This window comes from Eutrema salsugineum, unplaced genomic scaffold (assembly GCF_000478725.1).
Source record: "Eutrema salsugineum unplaced genomic scaffold, Eutsalg1_0 scaffold_9, whole genome shotgun sequence".
Classification (NCBI taxonomy): domain Eukaryota; kingdom Viridiplantae; phylum Streptophyta; class Magnoliopsida; order Brassicales; family Brassicaceae; genus Eutrema; species Eutrema salsugineum.
This window is the reverse complement of record NW_006256342.1, coordinates 2031377-2051374: the sequence shown is the minus strand read 5'-3', so window position 1 is coordinate 2051374 and position 19998 is coordinate 2031377. Positions and strand designations below refer to the sequence as shown.

Sequence of the window (19998 nt, the reverse complement as noted above, 5' to 3'; positions counted from 1 at the left end):
TTATTTTATTGTTTCTTGAAATAATTAGCCATGCTTGATTGATTTATTAAAATTTAAGTTTCGGACTTTGATTATAATTTAATTGGCACACTCGATTCGTATTTTGTTGAAAGTAAAATATACGGAGATATATAATAAATTAGGAATTTGGGACCCATTTTACAAGCAATAAAATTTTCTTCAGACGGAAAATGAATGCTTTGTCGAACCGAATTCTCTGACAACAAAAAAGTTAAAAATGAATGCACGTTTTAATCAAGCGATAGCTATTTGAGTTATATATGAAGCACACGGTGGTTTGGAGAGGAGAACACGGCCAAGGAACGGTGCCAGTGATGTTGGTTGACTGTGTGTTACTGTTTGGTCGAAGGATTTTTTTTTTGTTCTGGAAAAGATTGAAAATTTGTACTACAAAGCGTTCGAAGCTTTTATTTTTTCGTACTCATCATTTCAAATGTTTCCAAAGAAACAAAATTTGTTTCGAACAAACAAGGAAAAATCGTTGACTAAGGTGATTTGTTGGCTGTTAAATATAAAGACCCGAAGAAATATCGATGATAAAGCTTGTGAGTTTCAAATGGCATGCTTAGTAATCTTCTGGTTTCAAATGAATTTAGCTTAAACGGTTGATTAATGAAGGGTAAAACTTCATGAAAATGAGTTTCTCGATAAGTAGTCTTTGTCTTGAAAGAAAGTTTGCTTGTGAGTTTTAGCATTAATAACCAACCGAAAGACCATAACTACTCTATTACTTAACCCATGTCTAATCTTCTCACTTTTTTTTTTTGTTATAATCTTGATCGTTGTTTACCTTGTCTCGCTCTTTGCATTTTCACATATTTGTTTGCACAGCTAATTTCATTTCAATTTTCTCTTTTTAAAAAAGTTCTAGAGTGGCACTAAAACCCATCACTGATTTTCTTAGTTGAGTTTAGATATGATTGTTTCTTGCATATTCAGTACAATTCATGAATTAGCTTCTCTTGGGTTTGATCTCTCCCACTAAAATTCGTTATACTTGGAGATATTAAAGTTGTGTTCGTAATTGTTGTGAATCAAGCACGAAAAAAGCAATAAACTATAGAAAGAAATCGCAATTGAAGTAAACACCCTTTTAGATTTTCTTTATTCATTGTGTGAATGAATCAATTACAAATCCCCAAGTCTGTATTTATAAGCTCAAAAACCGACTCCCAAATCCACTAGAGAAAAGAAATCGTAAGCCTAACCCAATAAGAAAACTATACCGTTACATTCTTTAGCAGGGCTCTTTAAGAATATTTTTGTCACCAAAAAACAACAGTAATAAATATTAAAATTTGACATATTGCATCATTGTGCACACAGCATCACAATTCCATGCAATGATTAAAGTAAAGCCAACTTTGAGCCATTTCAATCAATGACCGTGCTTATGTCGAGACGGATGCGGTGATTTACATTAATTGAGTATGATTTTATTGAAAATAATCCTAGAATTAGGGAAATCTTAAGCAATTATTATTTCGTGTTAACAATATACACAGAGCCGGCCCTAGAGCCAAGCAGAGGAAGTATGGGCTTGCGACCCTACTTTTACTATAAACTATTTCAGCCCTCAAAATATTGAAAGTTTTTGTAGTGAAGTGGTTTAGTGTAAGTTAGGTTTTTGAAGCATATTCAAGTTCGATTCCTAATTTTGTAACTTCTGCCTAATTTTGTAACTTCTGCCTATTTTTTTCTTTACCTTGCAGCCACCTAATTTTGTAACTTCGGCCTATTTTTTCTTTAACTTGCAGCCATTTAAAACTTAGGGCCAGCTTATATGCATATATACGAGTTTGAACGATACTAACATAAACCATTAGATTGCAAGTGCTAATTAAATAAGTTGTTAATTTGAGAAACCAGATATTTTTAATCACTATGTTTACATTTGTGTATTTCACTAATTAGAGAAATTATTGAATTTAATAAATGTGATTTAAGAAACATATAAACTTATGACACAAAAAGAAGACCAATAAAATTTGAAACTTAGACCGACATATAATGAAGATATATGGAAATGAAAATTAGAAAAATATTTAGATAATTTCAAGAATAGAACGGACAGCTAGAAATACCTAATCAAGTTTTAAAAGAATCCTGAGTATACTAAGAACTCATAGCTCCCAAACAAATAAAAAGATGTAAAGTGAACGCAAGAGAATCACTCAGGATTGCAGTGGTAGGTGCAGTTTTGTTGTGAATTCCCAAATTAAAACTGAACTTTGTTGTTCTGTCGGTATGAAACAATTTGTATGTAGCTTAGACTGGTGACCAGTAACGAAGTAATAAACTGCATGCTGCTAGCTCAACTGAAAAAGCTTGTAAACTTCGACATAATTAAATGATATTTTGGATGAGATCATATTATATGCGTTGGATTTTAGTGGGTGGAAATATACGAGATACCTTTCAGAGAATCTACTAAACATAAAAACCAAAAATAAAAAACAATACTATATACTTTTAACTTGAATTATCTATAATACGTTTTTTTGTAAAAAAAACTATTATACGTTGGTAGGATCAATTTTGGACTACTTAATTAATCGTGAGTGATTCAATATCTTTATTATATTGGACCTACTAATAATTATTTGCATAGTTATGAATGCTTATCGAACCGAATTCTAAAAATTCAATTAAATGGCTCCCCATTTTTTATTTTCTTTTGGCTTTCCTATACGTGGAAGTATTCGTCACCTCAACCTTGTCGCTGACTCGCTGTCGAGTTGTTGTTACAAATAAATAGGACTGGGATACATAACGTTACGGCCTACGGGGTCCATCTTCTACGATATATGAATATCATAGACTATATAGTATAACATATATGACTCCGCAATATATAGTTACAGGACCATTTGTATAATAAATTGCGTTCGTTTTGTAATCTTTTCACACGAATCACAATACTATCTGAATATCACAATATTATCTACTAATGCAAGTATAATCACTTCAATTCAAATTTTCTTACTTTTCTGTTTTAAGAAAATAAGAACTGAAATAATTGACATTTTATTCAAATCTTAATTAAAATGATATTCGTTTTTTCAAAAACATGTATAGAGATATATTTTTAAGTGTATGATTTCTATAGAGTTTTTGAGCACATATTATACAAACATAAATATGTTAGATAGTAGTTGGGCGATAATATGGTTGGTTCAATCATTAAATTAATTTCCACATTCTAGTAGCCTTGTCGATATGTCTTGCTCTTAATTAGCTTGATCTTTTGGATAGCACTTAAGCAGTACGCTTACTATTTATATTCTATAATTTTTACACTTGGACCATCGTTATGGAGGTAGCACTAACAGCAAGCTTCTAGCGAAAGACACAAACAGTTTTTACATTTAATGTAATCTACCTTCAGTTTGTACCTTTTATATCACGTGAATATGTAGATTATACAGAGAAAGCCACCCTTCTTCACATTCAGTTCTGTGGGGATATATAGTAGCTAGTATGTATCACCTATTGCTTTTGCTTGTGATCGATCACATCTACCCTACGCCTTTTCGTTCCAATTTTTTCTTATAAATATTCGTATTTACGCATGATAAGTCATTAAGTCGATTTTTAAGAACTCTAAAGTAAAACAAAAGTAGCATATGTCACGATAGTCTTAAAAAGAGAAAAGAATATGTCACGATAGAGACCAGAAATGATACCAACAATATCTTATATATTGCCGAGCGTGATGGGCTCTAGAAGTCTTGGTTGTATTAATTATGGTGACCTATAAAGTTGCCGTTTCTTAAAAGTTTACTTCACATGCTCAAAGATTTAGCATGAGATTCTTAAATTAATTAGTATTATTATCCCATTTCAATGTAACCTAATTGTCGTATTAGATTATTATATATTGGATTACACATGTCTAATATTATATACACATTGGATTACACTTATAAGTAACACTTTACATTTTTTTAACATCCTATCTAACACTATATAATTTGTTTATTCAATATATTAATCATGAAAAATTGGGAAATCATAGTTTTGCATTTAAAATATACAATAAAACCTCTATAAATTAATACTCGATAAATTAATAATCACTATAAATTAATAAATTTTACTGGTCTCAAGTCGGACCAATGTAAAAATCCATCAAATTCGATAAGATAATAAGATAATAATTTTTTTTGAAATCCTTATGTAAATATATGGTCCCAACAAAAACATAAATTAATAATTATAAACATTAATACAAATATATGTAAATATAGTATTCTAAAATATGACTAATGTGTTTATTTTTACTTAAGGTTGAAATCTCATTGGATCTGATTTTTTTAAATATTATATCAGTAGCTTTTATTGATGTTTTACGATATACCTTCAAAATTTATGATAAATTTTAATGTAATAATTGATTTTCATATCTGTAAATGTTTTTAAATGTATTGTAGTGTTATCTTCAATTTTATCATTAATAATACAGATAGTAGCCATAATCTTTTTATAAATTTTAAACTTATGAACATATATATTTTTACATGGATAATCCAATATGGTATTGAAACTATTTTATTGCGATAGTTATGATTGTTAAACATAATTTATATTACGAAATTTGTTAAAATTTTAAAATATAACATTATTCCAAAGAAAATTTTAGAAAACTATAAGCGGAAAGCAATTTTTTTCTATAAATTAATAATTTATAGATAAATTAATATCACGATAATTAATAAAATATCCTGGTCCCGACATTATTAATTTTATAGAGGTTTTACTGTACTTTGCAATTTGAATCAAACCAAACCAATCGAATCAACCGGATAATGAGTCCTCTAAAGCGATCGGTACACGCATGTATTTGAGTCTCTCAAAAACTAAATTTAAGCAAACCGACTTTAACCAAAGAATCAAAGTTGTTTGAATTTTGTAATCTAATCACACAAAAGATAGAAAAGTTATATTTAATTAACATAAGATCATTTGAGTATTTATATCATGAAATTTATAAATACTCCATGGAACAGTCTTTTCAATTTATTGAGATTATGCGGTTACCATAATATCTATTATTATTTTCTTTTTCTAACTTTACCTACTAAGATAACTCAAAATTAATTTTTGACGAGTTTAGAATTATTTGTACTTTCTTTTAGTTTAAACAATTTTATCTAGAAGCGTATTTATATATTAGAGAATTTGTGATATCATTCTTTTAATTTAATAAATGTGGAACAAAATGCGTTAAAAATTTGTGGAACAAAATGCGTTAAAAGTTTGTGGAACAAAATATGTTAGAGCCAAAATATTTAATGCAAGTTTTTTTTACAAGGATTTGCAAATATTTAATGCAATTTATTCAATGGTTTTAACAGATATTAAATGTGATTACATTTTTCAATGATATCGGAATATGATCGTTTAAGAAATCGTTTTTAATCTTCTCAAATTTAATAACACAAAATTGCTGTTAATAAAACAAACAAAACAAAATTATGGTGCTGTTACATAAGTACTAAATCTTTGATGTTCCTTTTCTTAACCCACAGTACAAATTACAATGATTATACGCAATTTATACGTTACAGATATTTGAATCTTCAATTAATGCGTTTATTTTGAAAAAGAGTAGAGTATTAAATAATCCATTAATCTTGATTAAGAGGATCGATAGCATCTTGAACTATTTCAACGATTATAATAGCGTTGACAATAATACGCTCTAATATAGTTGTCACACTCTGCTGGCAATACGTGTTTCGACAAACGCACCGCCATTAATAGTCTAATAGGATGTCTTTAAAACAGCTTGTTATATAACAAAAATGGTATGGTTCATGGTTGAGATTAAGTACACTATCTCAGATGTATTCTACGATCAAAATTATTAAAATATCAAAAACCAAATCAGATAATAATTCGGTCTTGTCCGAAGTCTACGTACTACACAAGTCCACAACACCTCCACCGCGCAATGCATGGCACACACACATACACATATTTGTATCTACATGTGTCTATATATATATAAATATAAGTGTGATAACATAGAAGAAAAGTTTATATATTTTCCGTTTGTCCTGGTTATCGTGATTCAAAGCAAACTTGTCTTGACTAAAAATCTTACTTTATTTACTTACGTTACAATAAAGCAAACATGAAAGACAATACAAGCTGGTCTTGTTCTTGTTCTTCATTGAAGCTATGTTTGTTGTCTCTCCTCGTTCTCACTGAGACGGTAGTCGCCGTAAAGCTGCCGCCAAACTTGAAGATTCCGGCACTAATAGCTTTTGGAGATTCCATCGTCGACACCGGAAATAACAACAATGTCAAAACCGTAGTTAAGTGCGATTTTCATCCTTACGGTATCAATTTCCAAGGAGGAGTTCCCACCGGGAGATTCTGCGACGGACGAACCCCCGCCGATTTGCTAGGTCCATTCTCGTGATTCTATTCATTTCTACATATATATTACCTTACTCTTCTTTTTTCCTAGCTTTAATGTGACAAGAGAAAATTCACTGGAAAAATAGATTTCACGCATTTGTAGATAACGACCCTTAATTACTAGGACACAAGCCACGGCAAATTATTTGAGCAATCAATGTCCCCTTTAATTTAGATATTAGTTAAAACAAGTCTAGTAACATTGACTCAATATGTGTACCAAATTTTGTTAAAAGAAAGTCAGTCTTCCACAATAATATTGTTTTTAAAAAGGTCAGAATTATAAGCTATTTATCTTTATGCTCTTGTCATTTGTAGCTGAGGAAGTGGGAATAAAATCAGTTGTACCTGCCTATCTCGATCCAAATCTAAAGCCCGAAGATCTTTTAACCGGTGTATCATTTGCGTCGGGAGGTTCTGGTTACGATCCCATAACACCTAAACTTGTGGTAATTAATACAACATATTTACTCTGATGACGATTATAGTGTTTTTGATTAATTACAAAATCCTATACGGATATGGAAATATTCGATCTGATATTTTATCCTAACTTACTTGGTCTCATTTCTATTTGTTGATGGTATTAGGCCGTAATATCATTACAACAGCAATTGAAATATTTCGAGGAGTACATAGAGAAAGTCAATCATTTAGTAGGGGAAGAAAGAAAAAGATTCATATTAGCCAACAGCATAATCTTATTGGTCGCAGGCAGCGACGACATAGCCAATACTTACTATGATCTTCATGCAAGACCTCAATACGACGTCGATTCGTATACTACTCTTATGGCCAACTCTGCCTCCGATTTTGTGACTGTAAGCTTCTCTCTCTCTCACACACACACACATACACACACACATATATATATATATATATATATATATATATTCCACAGGAACTAGTATACTTGTCTTTCTGTAGTATTACTGAAAGAGTAAACAAAAATAACTATTTACAGTTTACTATATATATTCCACAGGAACTAGTATACTTGTCTTTCTATAATAGTACTGAGAAGTAAACAAAAATAACTATTTACAGTTTACTGGATGAGCTATCAATAACGTAAAGCATATGCTAAAAGTAGTAAAAATCTATCAAAAAAGTTACTAAATTCAGTGACTAATACTTCTATTTATGTCATGGAATATTTTATGACAACGGTTCAGAAGCGTTGCTTTTTACAACATACTTGAAAAATGTAGATACCTGATACGTTTAGTATAGAGGTGCATTATATTGAAATAATCATTTTAGCTATGAGTATTTCATAATAAGTATTTCTAGTTACTATCAAATTTATGGCCACCTACCCAACTATCACCTTTCATATCACTTTTAATTTAATTTCAGATCCTCACACATTTGATTCCGGCGAAGAACACTCATATAGCATAATGTTTTATATTTCATATACTTTTTCAGTCACATATAACTTTTCAAGCATTAATGTTGGGCGTACCATGCATGTATAGATTTATCCATTGATGTGTCTCATCTTTTGTCACTTTTCATCTCTGATAGAATATGTAATATTTGTTTGGATTGAGTTTTTCTTATAACGTTTATTAAATACTAGCTATGCATTAGATATAATGATTATGATGAAATATTTACAGAAGCTATACGGATATGGAGTGAGAAGAATAGCTGTGTTTGGTGCACCTCCACTTGGGTGTGTACCATCTCAGAGAACCGTAGGAGGAGGTCTTTTAAGAGAGTGTGCTGAGTATTACAACGACGCAGCAAAGCTTTTTAATTCAAAGCTCTCTGTAAAATTGGATTTGTTCCGTAAAACTCTACCGGGTATAAAACCGGTCTACATTAATATCTATGACCCACTTCTCGATATCATCCAGAATCCTGCAAAATACGGTAATACCCTAAACGTGATATTTAAATTTATTTGTAGTACTATTGTTGTCTTCCATATGAAAAATGTACTAACTTTAACGTTATGATTTGGGTTATTGTAGGATTTGAAGTGTCTAATAAAGGATGCTGTGGAACCGGAGTCATCGAAGTTGCGGTGCTGTGCAATAAAATCACATCTTCTGTATGTCCAGACGTGTCTAGCCATGTGTTTTGGGACAGTTATCATCCCACAGAAAAAACTTACAAAGTGTTAGTCTCACTGTTGATTAACAAAGCTATTAATCAATTCCTCTGAAAAAAAAACTATTTTCGCGTCAGAATGATTAATTATATTTTTCATCATATATTGTTTGTATCATTTGGAAATTGTACTCGGTTTAAATATGTTAAATTCTTGTTATTTCATTTCTTGAATAAACCAATTAGATTTTTATTTCATATCTTAGAAATTTAGTGTAGTTGGATTCGCTTCAGTCTAGTGGCGTGGGGATGAATGAGTCAACGTGGCGAAAAACATCGTTGCAAAACAAATCATCATATATCATTCATTAATTGTAAATGCCTTAAATATTCTTTGGTGTAAGTGAAGATGTGACTACAGGTTCTTAAAATTCATTAGTAAATGTATTAAAAGAATATACTCCATTTTTTTCTGTATTTATCATCATATAATTATGGAAATGATATCTTCGTAAAACATGCTGACATTCATCCTGTGTGTCCTCACTACTCCCATGCATTTTTAGCTTCCATCGACAAACAAAAACTAAACGTCTAAAAATAGTTTTTTTAAAAAAAAACACACTTGTTTATATACTACTGACATGAGCTTATAGAAGCCCCCATTAATTGAATTCTCTATAAAACATAAGAGAGTCTAACACACTAGTGTTGGGGACCAAAAAAACAAAACTTAATGTTAGATATGTTTAGAAAATTAAAAGTATTGGTATTAGCATTAATTTCCATCTATAATTTCTTGTCAACCGAAGCGGTCAATGGATCATTTCCTGCGCTTTTGGCTTTTGGAGATTCAATAGTTGATACCGGTAACAACAATTACCTCCTGACTCTAATGAAAGGAAATTACTGGCCATATGGCAGGAGTTTCGACATGAGAATGCCTACCGGAAGATTCGGAAATGGAAGAGTTTTCTCTGATATAATTGGTATAATTAATATCATAATCTATTAGAATATTTATTTGTAATTCCTTTTTTTTTCTTTTTTTTTCTCATTTATACTAAAGTTTTTTTATTTTCCTTTTTTTCAGCCGATGGTTTAGGGGTAAAAAAAACATTACCAGCTTATCGTAAGTTGTTCATTGCTCCAAGTGACCTTAAAACTGGTGTTTGTTTCGCATCAGGTGGTGCAGGAGTCGACCCTAAAACAAATAGAATGCTGGTGAAAACAAAAATAATGAACTTGTTCTTTCGGTTTAAAATGTTTAAAGATTACCTAAACCAACGTTTCCTAATGAAGTGTTGTAATTTATTTTTGGGTGGTCAGAGAGTTTTATCGCCGAAAGACCAAGTAAGAGATTTCAAAGGCTACAAAAGGAAGCTAACGGCCGTAGCAGGGGCACGTGCAAATAATATTATTGCAAACGCAGTGTTTCTTATTTCCGAAGGAAATAATGATATTGGAATCACATATTTTGGGACAGGATCCGGACTTCGAGGAATGACTCCAAATAGATACACCAATAAACTAGTTGCATGGAACAAACAATTTATGAAAGTAAGACGAAAGAATGGCATTTTTTTTTTCATCAAGCATTCCATATAGTTTTTCATATTTTGTTCACATTCTTTTTGGTACATGTATGGAGGATTTATATGACCAAGGAGCTAGAAAATTCGCGGTGATGGGAGTGATACCATTGGGATGTTTGCCTATGTCAAGAATCTTCCTTGGTGGATTCGTGGTGTGGTGCAACTTCTTCGCGAATAGAGTAGCCCAAGATTACAACAGAAAATTGCAGAGCGGAACTAAAAGTTGGGCTGGAGAATCGGGCTTTAGCGGTGCAAAGTTTGTCTATGTCGACATGTACAACACTCTTATGGATGTTATCAACAATCATAGGAAATACGGTACGTTTCTTTACGTTACGCACCATCATGTATATATATATATATATATATATATATATTCGTCATTGCCTTGTTCCTCCATATCCTGGATAGTGTCACTGCGATATTAACGTAATATGGTAGTTACGTATGCATGTTCTATGGTTGCAGGATTTACAAATGAGAAGAATGGGTGTTGCTGCATGATTACGGCAATAGTACCATGCCCCAACCCAGATAAATACGTCTTCTATGACTTTGTTCATCCCTCCGAGAAAGCCTACAAAACAATTTCGAAAAAGCTTGTCCAGGATATCAAGACAGGCCTTGCCTGATTTCTTACAATGCTTTATTGTAATCTTAATAACTACCATCGTTATTTATTTATATATAAAATCATATACATGAGATATGATCTATTTCTATTTTTCTTATTAGAAAGAATGTTTAACCCAGTTATGTATTGTTCATTTTAACTCTTACATAATCCCAGAACAAAGGCGTTTGTTTACAAAATTTTAAAGTTCTAAACCTGCTAAAACAAACTCTCCCAATGCATGAGATAGAGTGTTTCTTATCAGTTCGATTTTGCTTGCTGAGTTTTTTTTTTTAATTATAAATCGGATCTTCTTTACAGTTTTGTTAATCGGATTTTTGAATTTAAAATTGGATTAATCTAATTGCAAATTATAAAATGCGATATTACACTTTTAATTTCATATTTGGAAGTAACTAAAACTATATATAGTTTGGATAGTAAAGCGATGAACCAAAATGGAAGAAAATAGTTAAAGATGCATTAGTGAGGGTGGTATAGCAAAGTCAGCCCAATAAAAAAACAATAAATTAACATCCTCAGACTCCAGTGAAATAAAAATCCATAAGTATTTGGGGCCAAAGTGAAATAAAGATCATAGCATTGATAACTATAGCTAATATTATACGAAATTATATAGGCTTTCTATATATCAATGATAACAATTATTCATAAAAACCTTGGGGGCACTAGCTGATGTTTGCTTTTTATTAATGTTACTTACAAAGTATGCTTCTTAAGTGCATATGATGGTATAAAAACATTTGAAATAATAATGATGTCTCATGGTAACCAACTAACTAAACTTGCACAGATACTTAAATAAGATGCACTAAAACATGGTTTAAGAAATAAAAATCGTAAAACATGAGATATATGGAATTGTTATTTTCTTAAAACATCCTAACATTCATTCGGTGTGTATTGCACTCTCATGCATTTTGGCTTCCTTCGACAAACAAATTCTAGACGTCTAAAACTAGTTAGAAAACCATCAAGTGGGTTCTGTATAAAACATAAAAAAAAAAATTCAAAACTGTCCCGGAGAAAAAGTGTGAACTTAAATTTTCGATATGTTTAGGGAAACAATACTGGTGTTGACACTATTTTCCATTTGTTTCCTCTCATCAGCGGCTGAAAAAAACAACACATTTTCTGCGCTTTTCGCTTTTGGAGATTCAGTACTAGATACTGGTAACAATAATCTTCTTCTAACCCTATTGAAAGGAAATTACTGGCCATATGGTTGGAATTTTGACTTTAAGATACCGACGGGAAGATTCGGAAATGGAAGAGTTTTCACTGATATAGTTGGTATAAGATCACATTCAATGACAGTTTGTTCCTTTAATTTTAAATTTTTACTTTATCGTATTATTTATATATATAGAACCATATAGTAGAAATAGTATTCTCATGTGGTGAAGTCTTCTATTCTAGCGGAAGGTTTGGGGGTCAAAAGACTTGTGCCAGCTTATCGTAAGACTCGTCGCATTAAACCTGACGACCTCAAAACCGGCGTTTGTTTCGCATCAGGTGGTTCAGGAATCGACGATCTTACATCCAGAACGCTGGTGAAGAAAAACTATATATAAACTTGTTGTTTCCATGAACACTATATAATATATTTTGACCCATATAAATTTTCTAAGAATTTTTTTTTCATTATTATTTACGTTGAGTTTTTGGTCAGAGAGTTTTGTCAGCAGGCGATCAAGTAAAAGATTTCAAAGACTATCTGAAGAAACTAAAGAAAGTTGTGAAAAATAAGAAAAAAAGAAAAGAAATTATTTCAAACGCAGTGTTTCTTATTTCTGAAGGAAATAACGATCTTGGATACTTCTTTGCTCCCGCTATTGTACGATTATACTCCACAGATACATATACAAGTAAAATGGTTGGTTGGACCAAAGTATTTCTACAAGTAAGACATTTTTTTCAAACAATCATTGATATATATAGTAGCAATTATATATATGCATTTGTTCACATTATTTGGTTTATGTACATCTATCAATATATGAAGGATTTATATAAACTCGGAGCGAGAAAATTCGCAGTGATGGGAGTGATGCCGGTGGGGTGTTTGCCTTTCCATCGACTCATGTTTAGTGGGGTATTCGCATGGTGTAACTTCTTCGTGAACTCAGTTGTGGAAAACTTCAACACCAAGTTGAAGAAAGGTCTTCAAAGTTACGATGTAGAAGATTGTTTTAAAGGTGCAAAGTTTGTTTACGTCGACATGTACGGCACTCTTATGGATCTTATAACCAATCCTAAGGCCTATGGTACGTAGATACACATACATCTCATAGATACTTACATGAAGTAACCAACTGATGATCATCATGATGGTAAAATAATGGTTATTGTCTTGTTTCTCCAAATCAGTAACCAGCTCGATATCGTCATTTTTCCTCCTCTCTTTTTATTCTTGTTCATCATACATTCTATTTACTTATGTCATCAATGTTTATATCAAATTAATTTCACTGATTTGTTTTTTTTTTTTTTTTTTTGCAAACCTTTGTAGTTTAGATTTCGACCTGAAATCTACCCGTTATGTAAAGAAATTTGAGAAAAATGGGTAAATATATTATGACCATTTGCTTTGACAATTTATGTGTAAAAATTTAATGATTTCAGGGTTTTCAGAAGGGAAAAGATCGTGTTGTTGTATGCCGACGTCAATAATACCATGCAAAGACCCGGATCAGTACGTCTTCTATGACTTCGCTCACCCCTCCCAGAAAGCCTATGAAGTAATATCCAAACCTCTTATCTATCAAATGAGGAAAGGCCTTGCCTGATTAGTTTCTTGTTTCTTACAATGTATTTTATTTTAATCTTATTTATATACTACAGTTAATCATGTAACAGAAGACAATATCATACACATGACATGACGATATCTATTCTTATTGTAAAGAGTGTATGATCCAATGCTGTATTCGGCCTAAAAAAGATTTTTATTTTATTTTTATTTTTAGAATTTCCGTAATTAATTATATGTATAGTATCGTATGAAATGAAGTAAACTTGTATATAAGTCTTCACTCTGGGGGCATTTCGTCTTCTGAAAATCATGCAAACACGATTAAAGTTTGCCCCAGTTTTTGAATTATGCAAACATGATATATAAGTAAATATATAAATAGCGTATGTTTTAACCTTTTTAATGTTAAGAAACCTTCAAGTAGTATTCAAAACAAAAAATCAAGAATCTACAAATTTAAAAGACATCTGTACTTCAAAAAGTTAAATGCATTAAGATAAAAAGTAGAAATGTTAACAGAGAGAAAACTTTAGTTCGTCTTAAATAGAAAAGATAATATAAACGGTTTTCATATCAACTAAAATAATGTTACAAAAAAAGACATCATAATATCGTATTATAAACATTTCATAATTTGTTTTGTTTCAGTTATAAAATATATGTATTCAAAGTTTCAAACATACAAAAATGAATACGGAATCCTTTTCTTTCATCGTTGTTAGCGAAATTTTGATTTTAAATTATATTCCATATGTTCTTAAATTAATTGCTGGTGGAGATTTTTCCCATAGTGTTGAAAATATTTATGCCTCAGGCCCTCACCAGAAGCATACAAAATGATGCGGGAATTTTATCTATTTTTCAACAGCGGTGTGGAAATTAATATTTTGGATGTTTTTTATAGATTTTTTTTTGGCATTAAAATTAAAGTTCAGCTAGATTGTTCATCATGGTTTTATACAATAGGCACAATCTAATGTTTAATTTGCATGTTTGTTAAATGATACAGTCATGCCTAAGAAACCTCCTTTAGTTCAGTACATATTGTTTTTTTTTCCCTCACACGAATTGCATTGTTTGAAACTCATATAAACCCAACCATTGCCGGTCACGTATGTGAATCACGTGGGTTACCTCTTCCCATATTTTGCTTTAAATGTAAGAACTAGTAATATAAATACTGATCAATCCAAAATGTCTTAAAAGGCTCTTTAATTAGTCTCTATATATAACATCAAAAATCCTTTCCAACATAAAAGTCCATTTACATTTCGTCAAGTATTACATTTACTTCAGAGATAAAATCAAATACACATACTAATGGAGAGGTTTCATAAGTTTGCTCTCCTAGGTTTGGTTATGTTCCTCGGTCTGATCGGCTCCCCAACCACGGCCAATGAATATGCTTGTTCGAGTACCGATCAAACTTTTACCCGTGCCCATTTTCCTAAGGGTTTCATTTTTGGTACCTCAACCGCAGCTTTTCAGGTATCATATACACATTTTATTTATCATATTTGACGGTACGACCTGACCAATTCTATAGAACCGGTCCTATAAAGGTTAGATCAAAATCAGCCCATGATTGTTCAAAAGAATTTCAAAAACTCATATCGATCCGGTGTTATCATAATAGAAGGAAAAAACTTAAACTTTGTTAAAAGATTGCTGCAGCATATCTACTTGCATATTCATTCGAGCTGCAAGTTGGAATATTGATATGAAATTTTTATTATCTGAGCGAAATATGTGTTAAGTTGATTTTTTCTATAAAATTAATTTTTTGTGACAAAATAATTCTTCAAATGTTAGTGATTTATGTGGTCAATTAACTAGGTTGAAGGAGCTGTAGATAAAGGATGTAGAGGCCCAAGCATGTGGGACACCTACACTAAGAAATTTCCACGTCTCCCTCTCTTTCTCTGTCTCTTCCTCTTTTAAAGTAATTTTGACTAATAAAATTGCCAATTATATATATACCAATCATCTGTTCTTCAAATATATATTTTCAGATAAATGTAATTATCACAATGCCGACGTTGCTGTCGATTTCTACCATCGTTACAAGGTATTTGCTATGTTATTTATCCCTACTGTATACTTGTGAATTGTGAAGTTCTTTAAGAATTATTATTAACAAATAATAAATTTAATAGGAAGATATCAAGTTGATGAAAAGTCTAAACACTGATGGATTTAGATTTTCAATTGCATGGCCCAGAATATTCCCACGTAAGTTAATAATCTTAGCCAGGCGACTTATATTTCATTGCCTTTACTCAGATATTGCAATGGTTGATATATAACAGAAAATTGAATAATTAACAGATGGTAGGATGGAGAAAGGAATAAGCAAAGCAGGTGTGCAGTTTTACCACGACTTAATCGATGAGCTCCTCAAAAATGGTAATTTGTTTTCATTTCCGATAAACTGATAGACTTCAAAAATATTATATCAAAACTATTACGCGTACTAACTCTTCATTTATTTTTGAAATTCAGAAATAACACCATTAGTAACCGTTTTCCATTGGGACACTCCCCAAGACTTAGAAGATGAATACGGTGGCTTCTTAAGCGACCGCATAATGTAAGATTATTTTTGTAGTATATATGATATCTGACGTAATTTTTTGTTATAATTTATTTTGTCATTTACATACGACTTAATATGTAATGAAAGTGTCATATGCCTTTTTGGTATATTTAGAAAGGATTTTACGGAGTACGCAAATTTCACATTCCAAGAGTATGGACACAAAGTAAAGCATTGGGTCACAATCAATGAGCCATGGGTGTTTAGTCGAGGTGGCTACGACATCGGGAAAACAGCACCGGGACGATGTTCTAAGTACATCAGAGAACATGGAGACATGTGTCACGATGGACGGTCAGGATACGAAGCCTATATCGTTAGTCATAACTTGCTCTTGGCACATGCCGATGCTGTTGAAGCCTTTAGAAAATGCGAAAAGGTATCCACATAATTATATAACATAATCATCATTTAATTTAAAAGAAGTTTTAATATTCATGTAATTTAATGAACAAGTATATAGAAACATTAATTTCTTTGTAATCATTTACAGTGCAAAGGTGGTAAAATTGGGATTGCTCATAGTCCAGCTTGGTTTGAGCCGCACGAGCTCTCGGAAGATGAGCACGAAACTCCTGCAACTAATTTGATTGACTTCATATTGGGATGGTTATAAAAAAAACCTAAAATAGTAACATTTAATTTCAAAATTTAAAATATAGTGTATATTTATGTGTGTGTGTGACAAATACTAATATGGTTTCTCAGGCATTTGAATCCGACCACGTATGGAGATTATCCACAATCGATGAAGGATCATGTCGGAGATCGACTACCAAAATTTACAGAGGCACAAAAGGAGAAATTGAAGAATTCTGCTGATTTTGTAGGAATCAATTACTACACTTCCCTATTTGCATTGCATGACGAAGAGCCAGATCCTTCGAAACCGAGTTGGCAGAGTGATTCCCTCATCGACTGGGAACGTAAATCTACTCTATCTCTCTTTTTCCACTAACACTATATTATGAAGTTTGATATATATATATATATATCATTTACAGTATTTTCAAAAATTATCGTTTTTTTACTCTTTTTTCTTCCAGCAAGGTATGTGGATAGATTCAGTGCTTATGCTAGCAAGGTATGTGATTTTTTGCTGTTGTTGTTATAATTTACAATGTAAGAAATATGAAATTTTATTTGATTTGTTTTTTTTTTTAACTTTGTATTTTTAATAGCCTGATGTCGCTAAAGTGGAAGTCTACGCAAATAGTTTGAGAAGCCTTTTGAAATATATAAAGGATAAATATGGCAATCCTGAAATCATTATCACCGAGAATGGTTAGAGAAACGTTCACCTAAATTAAATCTCATAATCATATAATCAGAGATCGATTCCGGTTTAACTTTCTTTTTTACATTCCACATATATAAACCTTTGAGTTTTTGAATTTTTTATTCAAGGATACGGAGAGGATTTAGGCGAGCAAGACACGAGTCTTGTATTGGCGCTCTCAGATCACCACAGAACATACTATATCCAGAAGCATCTTTTGAGCTTGCACCAATCCATTTGGTTTGTGAACAAATCATGTTTTTGAGTTATATTTTGATAATTACCATGTGAAAAATATTTATTTTTCTTTTATTTTTTACCAAAGATTTAATTGTTTTTGTTTTTGTTTTTGTAGCGATGATAAAGTAAACGTTACAGGGTATTTTCTTTGGTCATTGATGGACAATTTCGAATGGCAAGATGGATACAACGCGAGATTCGGACTATACTACGTTGATTACAAAAATAATTTGACCCGCCACGAAAAATTATCTGCCCAGTGGTACTCGAGTTTCCTCCAAGCTGGACTGAAAGAGTTCGAGTTTGAGCAAGATGAGTTGTAGAGATAATTCCTTGCCATCACTTTGAAAATTCACAAACACTTTGTTTACAATTAATCAATGTATTTCCATTTCCAAGTAAAATAATCATATTATCGATTTACAAGTTGTATAAGTTTTGATTCAAGAGTGGTTATAAAATTTAATACTGTATAATTTAATACTATATACTGATTTTTTATATAATTGAAAAGATTTACACTATATTTCTTCTATGGTAATTTCTCATACTAGTAAAAAATCTAGTGTGAAAAAAAAAAGCTAGTGTGAGAAAAAAATGGTATGTTAATTTATGAGTTATATACAAAATATTCCTGCTTTGCCTATGGTAAAAGGGAACATACAGGTAAATAAAAATCTCAACTTTTTAATGAAACTAGGATTGTTTCTATTTTTCCTAATTTATGAGTTATATACAAAATATCCTGCGTTCTCAAATTAAAAGGGAAACATACAGGTAAATACATGTATAAAAAAACTTAATTTTGTAATTAAATTAGGATTACGACAAAAAAATAATGAATTAGGAGTGTTTTCTATTTTTCCCTTTTTTTCTTTTTGGAAAAGAATAATAAACATTTTCCTTATTTTCCTAATCCTTCGATGACTTCTTAACAATCGACCGACTATCAAAATTAGGGATATATATACATACACAGAGAGACGCATACCTTTATTTCCATCATCCATCGCTTCTTCTCAAATCTCCTCAAAAGCAAAAAACAAATCTCCCAAATCTCTCCTCTTTTTCTCCACAGAGATGTCGTCGAAGAAGATTGTGTTGAAGAGCTCCGATGGCGAGTCTTTCGAGGTTGACGAGGCGGTGGCTCTCGAGTCCCAGACCATAGCGCACATGGTTGAAGACGACTGCGTCGACAACGGAGTCCCTCTTCCCAACGTCACGAGCAAGATCCTTGCCAAGGTGATCGAGTACTGCAAGAAGCACGTTGATTCCGCTGCTTCCAAGAGCGAGGCCGTCGATGGTGCTTCCTCCGACGAAGACCTCAAAGCCTGGGATACCGAGTTCATGAAGATCGATCAGGCTACCCTCTTCGAACTCATCCTGGTTTGTTACTCTTCTCTCGATTCTATTTTCGTTGCCTGATTTTGTTTTACTTTCGATTTTGCGATTTTAGGGTTTTCGATTTGGGAATTTAGGGTTTCGTTCTTCGATTTTCCGTATCCGAAATTTAGGGGTTTGTTTCAGAAATTGAACTTGCCTAAGATTGAAATTGTTAGGGTTCTTAAGGAATCGGCCATGAACTGAGTAAAGATTTGATTTTTCCTGAAATCGAATCGCCTGGAATTAAAAATTTGTTTAGGAGGTGTTTGGGTTTTGTTCGTTTATCCAGAATCGACCTTATTGTTTATTTATGTTTGGATTTTGATCTAATTTTTTTTTGTTTTTTTTTGTGTGGATCTCGCAGGCTGCTAATTATCTGAACATCAAGAACCTTCTTGACCTAACATGCCAGACAGTGGCTGATATGATCAAAGGCAAAACTCCAGAAGAGATTCGCACGACCTTCAACATCAAAAACGACTTCACACCCGAGGAAGAAGAGGAGGTGCGCAGAGAGAATCAATGGGCTTTTGAATGAGCGTTTGTTCGAGGAAGGTGTCGAATCAAAAGAGCAACCATTTCTTCTTTATGTTATTGTCGTTCGTTTTCAGTGTCTATTGCCTCTGTTTTTTTTTTGTTTCTTTTGAAAAATTCATGAAGACTTGATCCTCCTCCTCGTGCTTTTTCTTTTTTTCTTTTGACAATTATGAACTAATGTTTGCTCTTTGTTGGATATTTGTGCTTTAGTGATGTTGGTTTGCCTTGCATAGATCTTATTCTTCTACTTCTGTTTTAATCTTCTCAACGGCATTATCCAGGATGGCTTCAATGGCCTTGGATCTTTCCAGTTTCATAAAACTCATCTCCCTAGTCTTCTCTGTTCCACTGATCTCGTTGATTGTTATAAGTTGATATAACCTTCGTTCGAACTAATTTGCACGATTCATTTTAGGAAAACCAAGAAAGTGGAATATAAAAATTAAGACTTGCTTGGAGAAAGAGGCG

General features: G+C 31.9%; 5 protein-coding genes across 9 annotated transcripts; all 5 read left to right on the top strand.

Moving 5' to 3' along the window:
- Positions 1 to 5958: 5958 nt before the first annotated feature.
- Positions 5959 to 8731, top strand: LOC18009000 (GDSL esterase/lipase EXL3). The gene is made up of 5 exons (XM_006390192.2): positions 5959 to 6437; positions 6769 to 6899; positions 7041 to 7271; positions 8076 to 8331; positions 8433 to 8731. The coding sequence occupies exons 1-5, from the start codon at positions 6161 to 6163 to the stop codon at positions 8624 to 8626; spliced, it is 1089 nt and encodes a 362-aa protein (XP_006390254.1). The 5' UTR covers positions 5959 to 6160; the 3' UTR covers positions 8627 to 8731.
- Positions 8732 to 9247: 516 nt separating this feature from the next.
- On the top strand, positions 9248 to 10819 carry LOC18008563 (GDSL esterase/lipase EXL4). 3 transcript variants are annotated; one of them, XM_006390191.2, is made up of 5 exons: positions 9248 to 9500; positions 9605 to 9735; positions 9841 to 10071; positions 10163 to 10424; positions 10575 to 10819. In XM_006390191.2, the coding sequence occupies exons 1-5, from the start codon at positions 9248 to 9250 to the stop codon at positions 10736 to 10738; spliced, it is 1041 nt and encodes a 346-aa protein (XP_006390253.1). In that variant the 3' UTR covers positions 10739 to 10819. The 3 variants fall into 3 exon arrangements, with proteins under 3 accessions (XP_006390253.1, XP_024010936.1, XP_024010935.1); XM_024155168.1 differs by having other exon boundaries at positions 9257 to 9500; positions 9698 to 9735; XM_024155167.1 differs by having other exon boundaries at positions 9257 to 9506; positions 9566 to 9735.
- A 953-nt stretch (positions 10820 to 11772) lies between these two features.
- LOC18008811 (GDSL esterase/lipase EXL6) lies at positions 11773 to 13529 on the top strand. Of its 3 annotated transcripts, none has more exons than XM_006390190.2 (5): positions 11773 to 12033; positions 12160 to 12293; positions 12413 to 12643; positions 12746 to 13007; positions 13366 to 13529. In XM_006390190.2, the coding sequence occupies exons 1-5, from the start codon at positions 11793 to 11795 to the stop codon at positions 13527 to 13529; spliced, it is 1032 nt and encodes a 343-aa protein (XP_006390252.1). In that variant the 5' UTR covers positions 11773 to 11792. The 3 variants fall into 3 exon arrangements, with proteins under 3 accessions (XP_006390252.1, XP_024011125.1, XP_024011118.1); XM_024155357.1 differs by having other exon boundaries at positions 11793 to 12033; positions 12256 to 12293; XM_024155350.1 differs by having other exon boundaries at positions 11793 to 12069; positions 12151 to 12293.
- Positions 13530 to 14815: 1286 nt separating this feature from the next.
- LOC18009014 (beta-glucosidase 20) lies at positions 14816 to 17933 on the top strand. Its single transcript, XM_006390189.2, has 13 exons — positions 14816 to 14983; positions 15332 to 15401; positions 15508 to 15563; positions 15652 to 15727; positions 15824 to 15901; positions 15998 to 16085; positions 16206 to 16470; positions 16585 to 16700; positions 16800 to 17017; positions 17138 to 17175; positions 17273 to 17375; positions 17499 to 17610; positions 17726 to 17933. Exons 1-13 carry the CDS (start codon positions 14816 to 14818, stop codon positions 17931 to 17933), a joined length of 1596 nt encoding a protein of 531 aa, XP_006390251.1.
- Positions 17934 to 18540: 607 nt separating this feature from the next.
- On the top strand, positions 18541 to 19762 carry LOC18008708 (SKP1-like protein 1A). The gene is made up of 2 exons (XM_006390188.2): positions 18541 to 18996; positions 19358 to 19762. The coding sequence occupies exons 1-2, from the start codon at positions 18691 to 18693 to the stop codon at positions 19529 to 19531; spliced, it is 480 nt and encodes a 159-aa protein (XP_006390250.1). The 5' UTR covers positions 18541 to 18690; the 3' UTR covers positions 19532 to 19762.
- Positions 19763 to 19998: the final 236 nt, after the last annotated feature.

What these genes read in the sequence shown, in the direction of transcription:
- LOC18009014 (XM_006390189.2), top strand. Translation starts at nt 14,816, where the DNA reads ATGGAGAGGTTTCATAAGTTTGCTCTCCTAGGTTTGGTTATGTTCCTC. An exon ending in CTACACTAAGAAATTTCCAC is followed by an intron (nt 15,402 to 15,507) that starts GTCTCCCTCTCT and finishes ATATATTTTCAG; the next exon opens with ATAAATGTAATTATCACAAT. An exon ending in ATGGCCCAGAATATTCCCAC is followed by an intron (nt 15,728 to 15,823) that starts GTAAGTTAATAA and finishes AATAATTAACAG; the next exon opens with ATGGTAGGATGGAGAAAGGA.
- LOC18008708 (XM_006390188.2), top strand. Translation starts at nt 18,691, where the DNA reads ATGTCGTCGAAGAAGATTGTGTTGAAGAGCTCCGATGGCGAGTCTTTC. An exon ending in CCCTCTTCGAACTCATCCTG is followed by an intron (nt 18,997 to 19,357) that starts GTTTGTTACTCT and finishes TGGATCTCGCAG; the next exon opens with GCTGCTAATTATCTGAACAT.
- LOC18008563 (XM_024155167.1), top strand. Translation starts at nt 9,257, where the DNA reads ATGTTTAGAAAATTAAAAGTATTGGTATTAGCATTAATTTCCATCTAT. An exon ending in CTAAAACAAATAGAATGCTG is followed by an intron (nt 9,736 to 9,840) that starts GTGAAAACAAAA and finishes TTGGGTGGTCAG; the next exon opens with AGAGTTTTATCGCCGAAAGA. An exon ending in CAACAATCATAGGAAATACG is followed by an intron (nt 10,425 to 10,574) that starts GTACGTTTCTTT and finishes CTATGGTTGCAG; the next exon opens with GATTTACAAATGAGAAGAAT.
- LOC18009000 (XM_006390192.2), top strand. Translation starts at nt 6,161, where the DNA reads ATGAAAGACAATACAAGCTGGTCTTGTTCTTGTTCTTCATTGAAGCTA. An exon ending in AACCCCCGCCGATTTGCTAG is followed by an intron (nt 6,438 to 6,768) that starts GTCCATTCTCGT and finishes TGTCATTTGTAG; the next exon opens with CTGAGGAAGTGGGAATAAAA. An exon ending in CTGCCTCCGATTTTGTGACT is followed by an intron (nt 7,272 to 8,075) that starts GTAAGCTTCTCT and finishes AAATATTTACAG; the next exon opens with AAGCTATACGGATATGGAGT.
- LOC18008811 (XM_024155350.1), top strand. Translation starts at nt 11,793, where the DNA reads ATGTTTAGGGAAACAATACTGGTGTTGACACTATTTTCCATTTGTTTC. An exon ending in AATGACAGTTTGTTCCTTTA is followed by an intron (nt 12,070 to 12,150) that starts ATTTTAAATTTT and finishes TGGTGAAGTCTT; the next exon opens with CTATTCTAGCGGAAGGTTTG. An exon ending in ATCTTACATCCAGAACGCTG is followed by an intron (nt 12,294 to 12,412) that starts GTGAAGAAAAAC and finishes GTTTTTGGTCAG; the next exon opens with AGAGTTTTGTCAGCAGGCGA.